Here is a 17,264-nt window from a genome sequence, read left to right as displayed (position 1 = left end):
AAAAAAAAAAAAAAAAAAGGACCAGCAGAATACACAATTTTGAATGAGTCGGTTGTCATGAAGTGTGTCCTGCTGAAAGCAAATATACAGCAAACAACTGTTAGCATTTTAAAAGGGATACAGTCAGCTGAGACTATTCAGAAAAAAACTGTCTATGCATCATCCCATATTTAACAGAAAAAGCTGGGGGGGGTTTCACATGACAACACTTCAAAACAGGGAAAACAGTGAAAGTGTTCTATTCAGTCAGCTTCTCCAATTATTTACATTGGAATTAGTAAGAAAAGTGCTTTTAAAAATTTAAAAAATACTGCTTGGAGAACTACCAAAAACTCATACCGGTAAAAATTCATTTTCTGAAGCTGACTGAATTTTAAACACAACACTGTCCCAGTTATCCAACTGCACGTGGCACTGGTGACATGGACTAAATGTTTCAATGTAATCCCCGAGTTTATTTCAAGCATCTCCCCAAAAATGTCTATATTTGTCCCCTAAACCGTCCTCCCCACAGGAGAGGAAAAAAACCAGAGAAACCCTTTGTTAACCCTACAAGCCATACAAGTATTCGACCTTTAGATAAGAGACCATTGTAAGTCTCTAAATTGTTCATGCTGTAGAGATTACGTTTCAGAAACACAGGGACAACCCACAAAACTGAACAGCTAAACAACTCTGGGCCATTTTTCAGGAATGTACAGCACCCAAATCAATGGTAGTTAAAGACGTTCAGCACCACTGTGAATGAATGCCCTGCGTTCCTCAGCCTGTCTCTCTCTCTGATCTGTCCCCATCCCCCAACCTTAGCATCAGTTAAATCACAGTGGGATAAATCACCATAAGCAGCAGCAAAGGAGAGTGTCTGGAAATAAGGAATTGTTGCTAGAGTGACTGATTTATAGATCTTGCTTGATTCTGCAATACATGCACTTTTGGTGGATAAGCTCAGACTTCATGGAAAGCAGCGTCTCCTGGACCCTAAGGACAATTGTTACGCAATTCTTTGCTGAACCTCAAAGCCATCCAGAAATAAGGATGAAAAGGCAGGACCTTCTGAAGTAGCATTAATCAACAGCTCCCTCATCTTCCTATTCTAAGGAAGAAAAAAAAAAAAAAAAAGGAAAGGCTGGGTATTTTGGAACTTCTCTCTTTTGACTGCATCTCTTTTCAGCTTTCCGGGTCGAACAGACTGAACTCCTGGATGCTCCCTTAAACACAAGCCTTTGTTGTCCCAGTAAGTCTTATCTGAAAATTCCACAGCAATAAATGTGGATTTGGACAAACTAAATTAGCAAAATTATTAAAAGCCTGAGACAGAACATCAGCTCAAGCATGATGCTACTGACTTCCACTGCCATAAAACTTTATGGTGCCACTGCAAAAAGGGGCACAGCTTGAAGCCGGCCAATTTAGCCTCAAGCTGCCAAAGCATAGTGACATAGTAGGCTCAAAGAAGTCAAAATGAAGGGTCCAAATGAAAAACACTGGATTATTCCAGTAAAAAGGGCAGACTGTCACTACCCCCAATTCCTGTGGAGATCAGAACAGAGAGGGATCATTGGGAGTTTAGCTCCCTCCTAACATACTTGAATACCTGTTATAAATACATATAAAAGATGGATATTTAACCCCAAGTGCTTGCCATAAAGTTCCCAACTCAAATGCTGAGGGGAGGCATATAATTTAAGAAGAGCATCCCCGCACGCAGTGCTCAGAAAGCTACCAAAGGGTTTCTTTACTCGAGGAGGAAGTCTGAATACTTTTCAAATAGAATCATGTGCTTGTTAGGACAGTAGATTATTCTATTGCCCTAAAAAGTTACCAACCCAAGTGAAGGAACTGAAGTACTGAAGATAGCAAATGGCAAGGGCCTGCAGGCAGATATAAATAAGCAAAGCATCTTTATGCGATAGGAAATGGCAGGATTTCTTTACACCTTAAAAATTAAACTCTGCCTATAATCCTCAGATAGGAATGTAACACACAGTAAAACAGTCAGAGTAAACAGGTCTCAGATTTGAAAGGCAAGTTGTTTCTATTTGCTCAGCACAGGAAGGTATACATTAAGAAACGCTTATTGATATACTATGGTCTAATGGGATTTCACTATCCTAATTATAAATTTATGAAGGTTTTTGTCTGCATCTTGCAAAAGAAACATTATGTTAAACACTTGAGCCATACGCAGCTTTTATTAGGTATTCCAAATTGATGCATCTGCTATTTACAATTCGAACAAGAATTACTGTGCTTCCAGGGTCAGATTGCACCAGCATTTGTGACAGTGTTGTCAGTATATGCATTTTGGATTTCTTTACCAAATCTGGCAACATGCTAAACTGGTTTGGAACTTTTAAAAGGTGACCTTAGCTTCCAGACAGGCAAAATAGGAGCAGAAGTTTTTTGTCCATTTCCACCTTTTAAGTCACTGAGAAGGACAGAAATAGAACTCGTGTGACAACTGCAGAACTGAAATTAGAAAGACTACTAATGCCAAATGACAGCAAGTTTTGAGGTACTGTGGGAGTAGACACTGAAAAGGAAGGATAAACACTGAGAGAGAAGATAAATCTGGAGACAAGTGAAAGAGGACGAAAAGAAGAAAAGGATTTTTTTAAAGGACTAAACTCTCTGTATACAAGATGTGCTAGATATGCTTGGAAAGCTCAGTCTGAGGTACAATGATAAATAGCAGGTTAGTGTTTTAAATGCTTCTAATAGAAAATTTAATATTGATAATATTTATATCTACTTATTAAAATGTAAGTGTCATGTTGATAAACTGTGGATCAACAGTGTGTATAGGGCTGACAAAGTGGGTAGTAGCTAGGTGGGCAGGGTACAGTTAATCTGTATATCCAGGCACTAAATGATCTCTGCCAGGGATTAGTCTCATCTTGAAATATATAATGTCTGAACAAAACCTTGGCTCGCTTTCACACCTTTGGATCATGCCAATTTGTACCAAATTAATTTACATTTTCTGGGGAAGTTACTCCCAGGTTCTCTTAGAGTTGCTTGCCTTATATATTACTCTCTCATTTTAGGCCACTGTTGTGCTGCCAAAACAACACTTAAGAAAGTCTTAAAGCTTTCTCTCTCACTTCAAGACTAGCAAGAAGTTCATTTGGATTCAAATGTTTGACAGGGGAACTGGAGACTTAGCAAAGAATTAGGAGAACTGCTTATTTTACAGCAGTCCGCCATGAGAGAGGAATCATCTTTCTGATAACAGATGCTGCACATTTGAAAGCTTAGTGCAGATTCCACATGAAGGGTACAATAAGGATAAAGATGAGGGGCTTGTGCCACTGACTTTCAGCAAACTTGGAGCTCAAATAATTTGGCCAGGCTAAGAAGTTGAGGAACTGCCCAAAACACAACATACTAGCAGAAGTGCAAGCTATCCATGCCAAGCAGGGGATCTACCTTCTTTTGCATTGTAATGACTTTATGAATGCGGCAGTATGCAGCAAGGTAAGACTCACCTAGCCATACCTGGAACACAAGATGCAATTCTTAAGAAAAATAAACCTGTTCCCTTGTGAAATGGCTCCGAGTGCATTTACATTAAAACAAAAAAAGAAAGAAAAATTTTAAAGGATACGGTCTGTACCAGGAAACAACGTTCTTCCAGTCAACAGCTCAGCCATAATGCAGCCCACTGACCAAATATCAACTGAGCAAAACAAAACAACAAAGAGTTGTAATATAGGAAAATAAAATCTCAACAGTTACTCTGATTAACAAGTCAAAATAACTCCATATTTTAAAGACCCTTATGGTATTAAAATGCAACTTGCAATATAAACCTGGGCTAAGCAACAACGTTCAGTCACCTCTTCAGCTGAAGCTCAACCCTGATAGCCTGAAATAATCTGCTAATGCCAATTTAGATTTCCTCACTAGACCTAATATACAGCAGCCTCTAAAGCATTAAGAAAAAATCTGCACACGGGAAGTAGAAACCTGTTTAAGATAGGCAGTGTTCAGAAGGAATAAGATGCGTGTTGGAAGGGGACCTGGTCACACTGTAAAGGTAAAGGAAGGATATGAAATAATGTGGGGTGTTGGTGCATGAATAAGAGGAGAGGAAAGAGAAGAAAACATAAATAAGAGGGATGAAATCAGGGTAGCCCAACGGTCCCTATAGGAAATTATGTCCTAAAAGCAGAGGATAAGAAAAGATATTTTAACTACTTTATTTACATAAAGCTTGCAAATGCTGCTGATAAACTCCCCAAATACAGTCCGTGAACTGTTGGATGATCACCTAATGCCACTCTTTTCCTTCCTTATAACTAGCTTTATTAGCACACAACTGTTATAATTGTCCCCATTACACAACCAAACATAAGTCAGTCCCTTTCATGAGGCCCATAGTTCAAAAATTTTTGAGAACCCCTGCATGCAATACCTGTCTGGTTGTAATGCATCCAGTTCAACATGATTTCAGGAGCCCTGTACCACCTGGTAGCCACATACCCAGTCATTTCATCGTCTGTGTGCCGGGCCAAACCAAAATCCAGAATCTGCAGAACAGAAAGGACAGGCACAAATTGATGCAGTAGAAAAGTGAAACAACATACTGTTTAGAGCAAATAACGAGACAGTTCTGAGGCTGGGTGGAGGAAGAGACAGTGGAACAATTGCAAGAGCAGATTACGAAACCTGAATTTCACAACCAGTTTGAACATACTAGAGTAGAGGAGCATGGACCTCGGGTATCAGAAAGTATCACACGTATAGATAACTTGCCTCTCTCAGACCTGTGCTCAATTCCAAGCCAAAGCTGTCACCTCTTCACACTCATTACTACTAACTTCTCTCATCACACAAAAAAGTTAACTAAAGTTAGCGCAAATCTCCTCATAGCTCCTTGAAAACAAACTAGCGAGGAACAGACTAAATCATTCTAGACAATTTTAACCTGTGCTACTAAAAAGGGCAATATGCTCCATATACACCTACATTTCCAAAATAATTTTGTTTGACCCTTTAATTCCAAGAAATAGGCACCATACTCCCCACTCAAACCAGTAGCCAAACCAACTGCATGCTGTCATTAGGTTACCTTCAGCTCACAGTCTTCATTTACAGCTAGGTTACTAGGTTTTAAGTCCTAAAAATGGAAACAACATCAGCATCAGTCTTGTGCAATAACATTTGCTGCAACTACAGTGGAGTCTATGCATCGTTTGCATTTGCATTTATATCGAATTGGCTTTCAATGTCAACTATGTATTGTGAGGGAAAAAAATCTCATCTTAGAGCCAGCTCCGGTTTTCTTTCCAGGCCCTCTGTATAAGCTATGACAAGCTGTTTTACAAGATCCTCTGATAAACAGATACAGTACTTTAAAATCTCAATACCTCTGTTAAGTAGCTGTATATTGCACGAATAGAGCAACCAATTTGGGGTAAAGCAACATATCCCAGGACACAGTCCGTCAAAGCAGAGCTGGGAATAGAAACTAAGAGTCTTGACACCCATCTCCCACCTCTAACCACTAGACCACCAACTGCAATATTCCCCCAAAACTTTCTTGCCAAGTCTACAGCTTCTATATTATAAAGAATGAATGCCAAACCCTTTAAAATGATTGATTTCAGTGCAAATACTCACTCTGTGTATTATGTCAGCTGAATGGATATACTGTAAAACAAAAAGACAGATATTTTACATAGTACATCAGCAAACTTCCTTCATTTCCTTGCTAGAGCATAACACCTTCCCTCCCAAGTCAGACTGAGTAATCTGTTTGCCTAAGCCTTCTGTAGACTGTAGGTACAGGAATGTTTTATTCTCAGACCATCTCCCTGATCATTATTAGGAAGCTCTCACCTACAGAAGCTTATGCTTCTCTGAACCAGTTAGTCTCAGAAAGCTGCTACCCTGTCCTGCCTATTACCCAAGGTGTACCTAGACTAGTAGCAGAAATTCAAATAAAAGTTTATTTGACAGTGAATAGATTGCCTCTGTCCTACATAATTTTCCAGTGTCGACCTATCCACATATATAAAAAGAATGTGGACAGGCATCTGGCTGGGATCATCTGACCCCAGCACTCCTTCCTGCCTAGACAGGGGGTTGGACTCGATGATCTGTTGAGGTCCCTTCCAACCCTGGCATCTATGAATTATGCACATTTTCCTAGTGGAGTTCCCTATCAGTATCATTGAATCATAGAGACAACAGGAAAAGGACACCAGAAACAAGGTTACTCTCTTTTATAGCAGGTACAAGAGAAGGCAGCTGACATCTTGAAAACAAACTGGAGAAGCATAAAGTTTTTGTAGGCGACAGTCTACTTCATGAGAGGTTGAAAGCTTGCCTCAGTTAGCCTCTAAGGGGTCACCCTGCCCTGCCTTCTGCCTTACTTCAGACTAACATGGCTAACTACCTCTCTCTCTGTTCCACATTAGTAGAGCTCATAAACATTTCAAAATCCATTCATCATGAAGGGTGCAACAGGCATCAAGGATTTTGCCAGAGTTGTGTGTTCAGCCTCAGATAAAACTGATGCAACTACCTTCAATCCCCGAAGAATCTGATATATGAGAAACTGTACATGGTCATCTGTGAGCTTTTGGCATTTTACAATATTGTTAAGATCTGCTCCCATGAGGTGCGTCACCAGGTATCTGGAAACAGAAGAAAAACATAAGATAGAGACAGCCACGAATTCCACCCTCATTCCACGCAAAAAAAAATGAGTGCTCCGATAGGACTTGGACTAAACCTGCTCCTTTTGCAGCATGGTTTACTAGAAGAGCCCACCACAGGAGGGAATCAACACCTTTCCTTTAAAATTGAAACTGCATTTTCTTCACCATACCTGCTTGCCACAGACTCCTGAACAATGTCTAAGAAAACATTTCTGATACCTAAAAAGCAGCTCCCTTTAAGACTCCTCTTTCCTTCTACATGCAAATATATTTGTAAGAGATAGTAATTTCATTTTAAGCTTAGGAGATCTTGAAACACAACGAACACCTATTCATTTACCTTCCAAAGACTGAAACGTACAAGGATAACCTAACAACTACACAGAAGAAAGATTAAAGGACCCAATAAACTGTATTTCAGACACCCATTATAATGTTTTGTAAAATGTAACTCTTAAAATTAATGCTATGTCCTTTCAATCATAAATTCACCTCCAATTGCAGAACCGTTTCAGATTAGAGAAAGAAAAATAAGTACCCATATTAAAACACTTATTAGGCAGAGACTGAAAACATTAAATTGAGGCTACTGATTGCATCTCTAAGTTAAAATCCTTCTGCAGAGATAAGCAGTAGATGGTCAGATATCTATACATAAATCCACAAGAAAGGCACCATCTTGCAATTGTGCTCACCCCTGTAGGGGAAACCTATTGTCAGTGTTAGCATTGTTAAAGATGGAAGAATGATAAGCTGTAGTAAAACTTCCATTCACATTCTCATACCTTTTTATTATGCTTTAATACTGAACTCACCATCTTTTTTCATAAGTGCAAGGAATCAAAACTAGGTTGTAAAGATTATCATGTCTACACTTTCTAAATGTGTCCACAGACAAACAAACCCCAAGAAGCCTACAGTGAAACACTATTTACAGTATATGTAGTTCAATATCGGGAAGCCTAATCTATCCAAACACCTTCTATTTTTCATAAAGCGAAGTCAATTTAAACACCTAGTTAACTGCTAATTATGATTAAAAGTGGAAGGAACCTAATTAGGAATCCAATTATTCTCCAAAAGAACAGTTGACAGAGAATATAGAGCGACTTAAGAGTAGGACTTACTTTTTTTTCTTTTTTTTTAAATTAAGAACTCAAAATATTTCAGTTCATTACAATTTTGTAAAGAAGCAATGTTTCAACACTTCTAGCTCACCATGACAAGGCGGAAAGGGAAGAAAGGACAGTTAAAATACTGAACACTCTAAACACCAGATACAAAACAACTCCTAAAGGGTCTGTTATTAAGCAATCATGTTTTCACATGGGCTTTGTTGGACTCAAATGTAAGTTCCACATTACTATTCAGGACAGGTGGAATTTGATAACCTTCAGTCACACAGCTCAACATTACAGCTTCAAAACAGACTCTGGAGGAAATGGTTATTTCATTAGATCTTTCAACAAACTTAACCAAAGGTCCAAAGCAAGGTCACATGACAAAGACCGTTTTATTGCCCTTGTTTCTAGCCAACAGGGCATACCAAAAGGACAGGGAACAAATAAGTTCATATCAACTGGATTATTTGTTTCATCAGAAAATTTCCCTTTTCATCTCTGCAACCCCTTCTCATTCAAAGTAAAAATAAAATAAAAGGAATAATTTCAGTGCATGCCCTTTCCTGCCTAAATGAACAGCCACCTCAGATGTAGATTTCTTAAAGCAGCAACTACCTCTGGGCTCCAAAGTGCTGCTGGAACAGTGGGCTTCTGCAACAAGAGAGATGTCCATTACCCATGCATCAAATACTAGTGACTTCCTGCTAGCTAAGAGCCAATAACCTATGACCATATATGCCTTTCACACGTCAACAGACAAGCTTAAAATGGCCCCACATCACATGCAGAGTTTTAACGGCGATATGGCCTACATTTGAATTAACAGAACGTGCACTCTTTCTCTGTACACCAGATTTGCAACACATTACTGATGTAGGTATCCACCCTTGCCTCCATTTATCAGGTTAAAACATTCTATTTATAAAGCTTCCTATGACGGTGCCTCGCTAGATGCTGGTCAGCTCCTATAACTATCCTGCCACAGGATCCCTTACAACTTATAGTAGCTCCAGAAATACATATCTGCTACATGGGGCTGGAATTTGGTATAAATTACAGCAGTCACAGAGCCACTAAAATAACAAAAAATAACCCTTCTTTTATTTACTCTCCAGAGGTAAATTCCAGGCTATGAGCCCAGGTTCACTGCTCTGCTGAAGTGAGTAAGATTCAGGCTTAATTTAGTATGAGTATATGTGTGAGGAATACAACCTACTGGATCACACCTTACAAGGATTTATGGGTGCCTACGTACAGGTAGCTTTTTTCAAAGCAAGGTAAGCTTAGTTTTCTAGTCCAGCATATTTGTAGACACTGATCAGACTCAATGCCAAACCACTCCAACTCATCAAGACAGATAGATACCCAATGAATTGCCCAGCAGCACAAAAATGTCTGATCAGGGCCTCCCATTGGTACATTTTATGGCTTCATAGAACCCACAACACTTTTCTTGCTACAGCCATGTTTGGAGCCATTCAGAAAAGGCTGCTTATTCTGTATCATTAAAAAAAGATTAGGGGAAGCTAAAGCTTGGATTTGCAAAGGCATTTAAGGGTGCCAAGCACCCAAATGCACTAGGTGCCTTTGCACATCCCAGCCTAAATATCCATAGATTGGTAAAGCAAAGAGTAAACACAGATGGCAAGAACACAAAGGACATCTACAAGCACTTGGATAGATTTTTAAAACACTGCGGAAATGAAAGAGACCTACAATTCTGACAAATTGTTCACATAATCCCTCTTTTTCTACACCAGGGAGCAAGGGTGGCTAAACACTCCTGTAGTTCAGCAAGGAAGATGTTTGGGCCTTAGTTTTCAGGAAGGTTACCTACACATCATTGAATTCTTCCAGTGACTTGGCAGGTGTGAATACATCCAGCAAACCAATCACCTGTAAAGTAAAAAGGCAAAAATTAAAAAGCTGTGCAATACTTTTGTAATACCATCCAATGTACCTCATTAGTGGTTTCTCCCTGTAATTATTCACACCACACTTCATTTCTAACCACATGAACAGGCTAGGGAAAAGGAAGGAAATCAGTCTTTATATTCTTGTTTGAATGAAAACAATCTTTTCACTATAAGATGTTGTAAGTTTCTAACATTTAAGGTTATCATTCTCACCCAAACCATTCATTTAAAGTAGCAAATACGAAAGAAAGGTGGAAAAGCCATGCACTATTAATATAATTTTATCTTGCTACATGATAAAGATCCTGTACGTGATTCTAGATAGTCTCTTAGGGAAGAGGGAAAGCAAGCAGAAATGGGCATCTAGAGCTCCAACTACAAAACAAAAGCTTTGAAAGATAACAATTAACAAAACATACAACCGAGTTTTAAAAATGACAAAAATCTGATTAACCAATACTAATATTAAATTACATTGTTCCAAAATACATAAATTTAAAGATCTCAGAGACCAAGGTTTGAAAACTAGGGCTCAAACAATGTCAGGGGGAAAAGAAATCTCCCTTTATTTATTTTTAAGTCTTTTTAAGACCGTGTAAGCCAATCTCTAGCATAGTAACTTAATAACTGTGCTATTTTCTATAACAGAGTATAAAGGATAATGTGAAAAGCAAGGATTTTTGTGGGTCTCATCTTTCATTAGACCAACTGCACGGCTGAGACAGACTAAGACAAGCTTTTGAATACAGCATATCCCAGCCATGCAGTTCGCCCAATAAAAAGTATCACCCACAAAAATCCTTGCCTCTTGGGTATTTTCTAGCTTCCTTCATGGCAACATCACTCCAACACTCCTATAAAAGAATCATCACATTCTGTGCTTTTGTTGAAAATTTGGAAACAGTCTTTTTTTTTTTTTTTTTAAGGACAATTTAAGAGCAAGAACTTCCAAAGAGTCTTTAATCTCAGTTCACTCAACAGATCAGAATGAAGACTAAGACTGAAGTATAGAAGTTTTTAAATGAAACAATCTATCAAACTAGAAGCTAGATGAGGGGAAAAAAAAAAATCAAAACTATTGAAGAAGTTTTAGTTAACACACATCTTAACCTCCCCAACCAGTGAAAATTATGATCTAGATGGGTTCTCCACACCCCGCATTTACACAGACATGCGTGAAGGCAGAAACGGCTAAGATAAAAGTTTAAGCAGATGGTCAAAGGCACAAGTTATGAAGAACCCAGACAATGCTTTTGGCAAGGATATTAGGTTGAGAATTAACTGAACAACTGAATCAGCTTCCACACACCCACCCTATGCTACATCCTAAAGATTATTTAGCTTGTGCAGTAAATAGGTCCTGTTTAAGCAGGCTTGTTCAACATATGGCCCATGGGCCACCATACGGCCTGCCAAGCCGTTTTCTGAGGCCCGAGGTGCTGCGACAGGAAACAAAAGTAAACACTGTTTACTTTCGTTTCCACCCCTTGTCCCTCCTCCAGCCCCTCAGCAGCTTCCTAATTGGGGTGGGGTGGGGTGGGAGCCTTTGGCCGGCCCACTGGGTGATAAAAAGTTCATGATCCGGCCCCACATTCAAAAAGGTTAGAAATCCCTGTGTTAAAGATTTGTTCCCTTCCTTTGTTCATATGAGCTGCAGTATTTCATATCCATGTAAAACCGCAAATTCATCCTTTGAAACACAGCAGGGAAACAATCATTGTAGTTATTTATGTGCTTGTAAGGTTTCTTCAGTCGAAGTTTCCATCTTAGATATCAATCAATCAGATCATCGCATTACCCATTAGTTTAGCATGAAAGGGCAGAGTTTGCCTTTTCTACCCCAACTCTTCTTGCCACCTTTCTCTGTTTGGCTCTACACATTTCAATACAGGCAGTCTTTGACTTACAACATTTCACACTTACAACATTTCACACTTACAACGTTTATAAATCGACACCATTTCTACTTTCTGACATCAATTTCGACTTTTCAATGCTTGATCTAACGCAACAACATGCCAGTGAACAAGTTTGCTGCATCACCAATCTCCCCAGAGAGTATCTGTCCAAACTTCTTTTAAGAAAGCAGCCAAGACTCCTGAGAAGACTCCAGCCAAGAACCCTTCAAAAAGTCCAACCAAGAACTCTTCAAAAAGTCCCACAAAGTCACCCCAAAGAAGTCCTTCCAAATCAATACAGTTGCTATTTACAATATAAATACATTAATGTAGCTATACTACTCATCTATAACTGATTGAGTACAAAATTCTGGGTTATCTTTCATAAAAATAGGGTATTGGGCCTTGGTTCAGGAACCAATCCCCCATTTATAACATTGTTTCCTATGGGAAAAATCGGTTCTAAGTTGCAACGTTTCGACTTAAGATGCAGCTTTCAGGAACCAATTTTGTTGCAAGTCCAAGGACTGCCTGTACATCAAGGCTACACAAACCTTTCCCTTCATGAGAGAACCTGCAATATTTACATGCGTCTGCCACAGTGCATCACTGACTCAGTTCTGAAGCGTCATTACTATGTTCAGAGACCTAACTAGGACTGACGACTGCCAGTACAGAGGCTGGTCAAACTATATTTAACACAAACGAACAGAGTACAGTTCACCCAAGTACTCCAATACCATTTAGTTTCCTGCTGAAGCATTTCACATCAGCTGAAAGGGATGCTAAGTAGAAGCAGCATTTCATGCAAAGGATACAGCAGAAGACTCTAGTGCATGAGAACAAACAAATCTTTAGAAATGCATTATGATCCTGCAATCCTGCTTCCATGCATGTCATGGTTGATAGACAGGATGAGATTTAAAGCAAAGGAACTTCATATGACAACCAACAACTTGTCAAATTAAATACCAACATGAGACTCAAACACACTTCACTTTGCTAAATTCTTCAATTTAATCTATGATACAAAAACAATTACCAAAATACTAACTTCTAAGTTCCATTATAGGTCACTTAGTATTATAGAAATGCCACTTGAGATTGAATGGCCATGCCTGAGTTGAGTTCTATGCTCAAAGAAGGAATTCAAGCACCTATTCCTGAAGAATGCAGCAGGTATTCCTCAAAATTACAGCACTTTCAGTACAGAAGGGATCTTCTGAGAATTTATTAATCAATATATTTAGCATTACAAGCTGGAGGCCCTTTACCAAGATGAATAACTTATTTTCTACTTTACAGTCTTAATATTAGATACAAGATCATAGGTCAGAGAAGGAAATGGGGATTATTGATAAAAAAGAAGAATTTGTTTGAAATGTGAATGTACAGTGGTACTTATAGAAAAAATAATGACAGTCTCCCTGTTCCGATTTGCAAAGTACCTTTTATCGCCTTGCGGCAAGCAAACAGATGTGGGAGATAAAGGTGGCAGCAAAGTGAGAGAACTGAAAGGAACAAAATAAATAGGAAATTGAAAGCCAAGACATAGGTAGGGACAAAACTATGTACAGCTTCACAGACAAGGAAGGAGACTGGAATCCAATGAAATGATTAAACAAGATGGTACATGCTCAAGGCAGCGAAGAGGTTCTTAGCATTAGTATTTTGAAGAATAAAGGTGAGAAGATGGAGAGGAGACATCAGAGACATCAAAGGCAAGCAGAGACCAAGAACAAACAAACACTTCGGAAAAAGAAGAAGAGACTGAAATTTGGGGTGCACTGATAAAGGTCTTCTTGTCTGACACCGATGGCCGATTACTAACCAGCAATATACACTGATACCAATCCAACTGCCAATTTACAGGAACGTAGCCTGGCAACTTGGAGAGCAGCCTCCTATTGCAAGTCTGTGGACAAGAAGGGATGTGGGGGGGCAGCATATTGAGGCCCCCACAGAGGGAGGGACTGGGGCAGGGGCTGCCCAGCCAGGGCAGTGAATGTGACCCCATGGGCAGCTCGTCCAGCGGGCATGGGGAATGGGAAGTAGCTCCCCACTGCTGCATGCACCCCTAGGGGAGGCATGGGGGTGGGGCATGTGCCCCCATGGATTTATGTACAGGGCAAGGGTGGGCTGCCTGTTGTGAGCCAGGGACTGTGCCAGCCTCTTCCCAGCAGGAGGGCTGGGCTCCAAACAGGCAGCGACAGGGCAGAAGGCAGCAGTGCTGGGAGGAGTGGCTACAGGGTGGGCTATAGCCACACCAAAATTCCCCATAGCCACTCCTCCCAGCGCTGCTGCCATCTACCTGGAGCCCAGCTCTGGCCAGTCCCCCCACCAGAAAAAGGCCAACACAGCCTCTGCCCCTGAGCCTGCAGGAGGCAGCCCGCCCTCACCCTGTGCATAAATCCACGGGGGCACATGCCCACCCCCATGCCTTCCCTGCGGGTGCATGCAGCAGCAGGGAGCATCCCCCCGTACTCACCGCCTGAAACCTCCTGGATGAGCCACCCACAGCGTCTCCCTCACCATCCTGGCTGGGCAGTGCCTGCCCCTGATCCACTTCCTTCTTCACCATGAGGGCCTCAATCTACACCCCCACCCATGGTCCTTCCTCCCCCACAGACTTACTGGCAGGAGGCTGCTCTCCAAGCTGCATGCATGCTGCAATTGTGCTCATGCACACGGCATTTATCAGTGACATTACTGGCTACACCAGCCAGAAAAAGTCGATTTCCAATAAGGTTAATTTTCCTTTTAATTGATGCTGACCCAATATATGACTGATATATCAGTGCACCTCTAACTGAAATTTTAGAGGACAAGGATCAGAAACTGACTGAATAGGCAAGAAAGAGAAAAACTGCATATTGATTTAAAGCTAATTACAGAGATTTCAGAAATTAAACAGGTAATTTTTGTTCCTTTCTATAGGCCATATTCTTCCCCACTCATTCTCAGCAGAACTCAGTATAAGTTTTCAAACGTACATAGGCTGCAACAATTATGGGTTAACTGAATATCTAACTTAAGGGATAGAGGTTTCAGACAAAATCTTCAAGGCTGTAGCCACATCTAGATAAACTAATATACAGCCAAATGGCAGATTTAGAGAATTTCAAGGGTAAGCTCCAGTAAATTTTCAAATAAGCTTCTTCAATCAACTATGAATGGCTATCTAAGACTGACTGAATATTAGCAAATCAAAAATCATTTGAACCTGTAGTACATCTAGTTGTTTACATAAAAGTATCACAATCTCACCTATAATAAAACACTGTGATACTAAGCTTTTCATCAATACATTTTGTAGATCGTTTTCAGATGTGCAGATAAAAATGAAGGTATGTACTAAAAAGGGAGACTTTACCTAACTGAAAAAAGGAGGGAGCTCTCTGTAGCTACAAGTGGGAAGCATTGGGCATGTCTACATGTGCATTAACATGCTTTAGTTAATGCGCATTAAATCTAGTACCTCCAGGCACTTCTACACATGGTGTAGGAGGGTGCTTTAATTAGAGCCACTCTGAGAGCGGATCTAATTAAAGCGCCACAGCATCTTGTGTTTCAGCGTTCCCACGCTTGAAAATGGTGGGAGGGGCACTTGAACTAAAGCTCGTTTGATGAGCCTTAGTTTAAGCACCCCCACTGCCATTCTTAAGTGTGGGGATGCTTGCGGGAGGCTGTGGAAGCACAGTAATTGCCACGTTCCAGAAGACCTGATTAATCAAATCTGCTCCAACTCACTGTAATTACAGTGCATCAGAACAGCCTCCACGCTCATGTATAGGCACCCTCTGTTGTGAGGTACTAAGAAAATGCGCATCAGAGCAGTTTTTAAGCCTATTTTCATATGCAGTAACTAAATAGCTGTTTTAGTGATGCTTTAATGTGCATTAAAAATAGGTTAATGCACATTAAAACACACGTGTAGATGCGCCCATTATGTGCAGACCCTTCTTTCAAAACATCTTTAAATACCCCATGGTAGGTTTGCAAGAATTAACAAACCTATTGTTTAAATTAAACCTGCTCTCATTCCTTCAAATTGGTACTCTACTACATCTAAACAAGGTACCACATACACATTCCCATTCTACACATGAGAATAAGCAACTACCTTCCATTCTTAACAAAGGAGCAATACATACTAAATCCTACAATTTCACAAACATTTCTATACTTATCTTCATCAGCCCAGCCCAAAATGGAATTCCCACTCTGAGCTAAAATTTAAAAAAAAAAAAAAAAAAAAAAAAAATGCTTGAGGAAAGGTTTCAGCTTTGGGAACGCTCAAGCAGGTGAAAAAAGTTCACGAAAAGTCTGGGTGTAAAGCAGAATCAGTTGCTAACTTTGCCCATTAGGATAGAGCTCTGTCCTCACCACAGCATTCAGCAGGTGCTGTTGCACACTATCCTACATAGCATGTTGATGTGTCAAAAGTTCCATTTATGTCAGCAACACTAACACTGTCAAAATGATTTCTAAAACATTAGATCCTCTGGGGATACTGGCAGCTGAATGAGATGGCTGATAGCCAAATACACTACAGGCACTGGAAAGAAAAACAAGGGGCTTTCTAGTCAAAATGCCCAAGAGACTCCTTCAGTGAAATCTGTTTTGTGATGTTAATTCTTTGCCTAATAGAGACACTGAAAACAGGTTTGCTCAGCACAGTGCTGCAATTTCAGGAATTTCCTCTGTGTCAAGTTAAAGCTCATGTTCAGAGAAGTTAAGAGTTTTTATATTAACATTCTGACAGCTGGACAGAGCGCTGGAGAGTGTTCACTCACATGGCTTTTCCTGCTTCGAAAACAGCATACAATATTGATGGGGTGATACTTCAATACAGCTCCAAACTGGAACTGTTCATCCCGAAACAAGCCTTGTACCATAGCACCACTTATTACCATGATACCACAGAGGCATTCTAAACTATCAGGAAAAAAAATCTCTATTATTGGACAAAGGTAAAAAAAAAAAAAAGGAAGAGGATCCACTGGTGTGCATAATTCTGTATAAGTGAAAGTACTGAAACAGGAAGATCAACACAGATTTGAATCTAATTATTTAAGTCTAACCTTCCCAGTACAATCCTAATTTTGCTTACTTTAGAGGACTACTGCATCGTAGATTTAAAAATTACATTACATAAAATGTGGAGCATCATCCAGGGAATATTAGCACTGCAAAACATCTGTGGTATTACCTGATCCTATCATCCCAAAGGCCCAACTTTCAAACTTACATCATGCAGAAAATTTGAGAAGAGGTTAGTTATATTAATTTTGAAAAAGCGATTCACACTGAATGCCAACAGAATGCTTAACGTCACACAAGACAGCTAAAAGGTATCTCTTGAAAGGAGTTTACTGTCTCAATTCTGAGTATGGTGAGAAACATAGAGCACCTCTTAACACGATAGATGGATTTATTATAAACTGAATAATGAATAGGGGTGCACTGATATCTGACCTCAGCTGATTTCCTGCCCTTTGGGCAGAGGGCTGGACCTGATGATATTGCAAGGTCCCTTCCAGCCCTAATGTCTATGAAATCTATGATAAAAAATGTTTTTGGCCGATATCAGTGGCCAATTATTAACCAATCTGATAGCCAGTATGCAGCCCCACAGCTTGGAGAGCAGCGTCCCACCAG

At 39.9% G+C, this 17,264-nt stretch overlaps 1 protein-coding gene across 2 annotated transcripts in view; it reads right to left on the bottom strand.

Moving 5' to 3' along the window:
• Window positions 1-17,264, bottom strand: part of MAPK14 (mitogen-activated protein kinase 14) — a 57,324-nt gene that overhangs the window by 20,161 nt on the left and 19,899 nt on the right. For both annotated transcript variants that reach the window (XM_019513776.1, XM_019513777.1), the window contains exons 3-8: window positions 9,627-9,685; window positions 6,533-6,644; window positions 5,626-5,655; window positions 5,075-5,122; window positions 4,418-4,532; window positions 3,608-3,679 (exon numbers count right to left, since the gene is read on the bottom strand). In XM_019513776.1, the coding sequence (XP_019369321.1) occupies window positions 3,608-3,679; window positions 4,418-4,532; window positions 5,075-5,122; window positions 5,626-5,655; window positions 6,533-6,644; window positions 9,627-9,685 (436 nt within the window). The remainder of the gene's footprint in view (window positions 1-3,607; window positions 3,680-4,417; window positions 4,533-5,074; window positions 5,123-5,625; window positions 5,656-6,532; window positions 6,645-9,626; window positions 9,686-17,264) is intronic.

Source organism: Gavialis gangeticus, unplaced genomic scaffold, assembly GCF_001723915.1.
Source record: "Gavialis gangeticus isolate Ggan-Ray unplaced genomic scaffold, GavGan_comp1, whole genome shotgun sequence".
NCBI classification, from domain to species: domain Eukaryota; kingdom Metazoa; phylum Chordata; order Crocodylia; family Gavialidae; genus Gavialis; species Gavialis gangeticus.
This window is presented reverse-complemented; position numbering and strand designations above follow the sequence as displayed.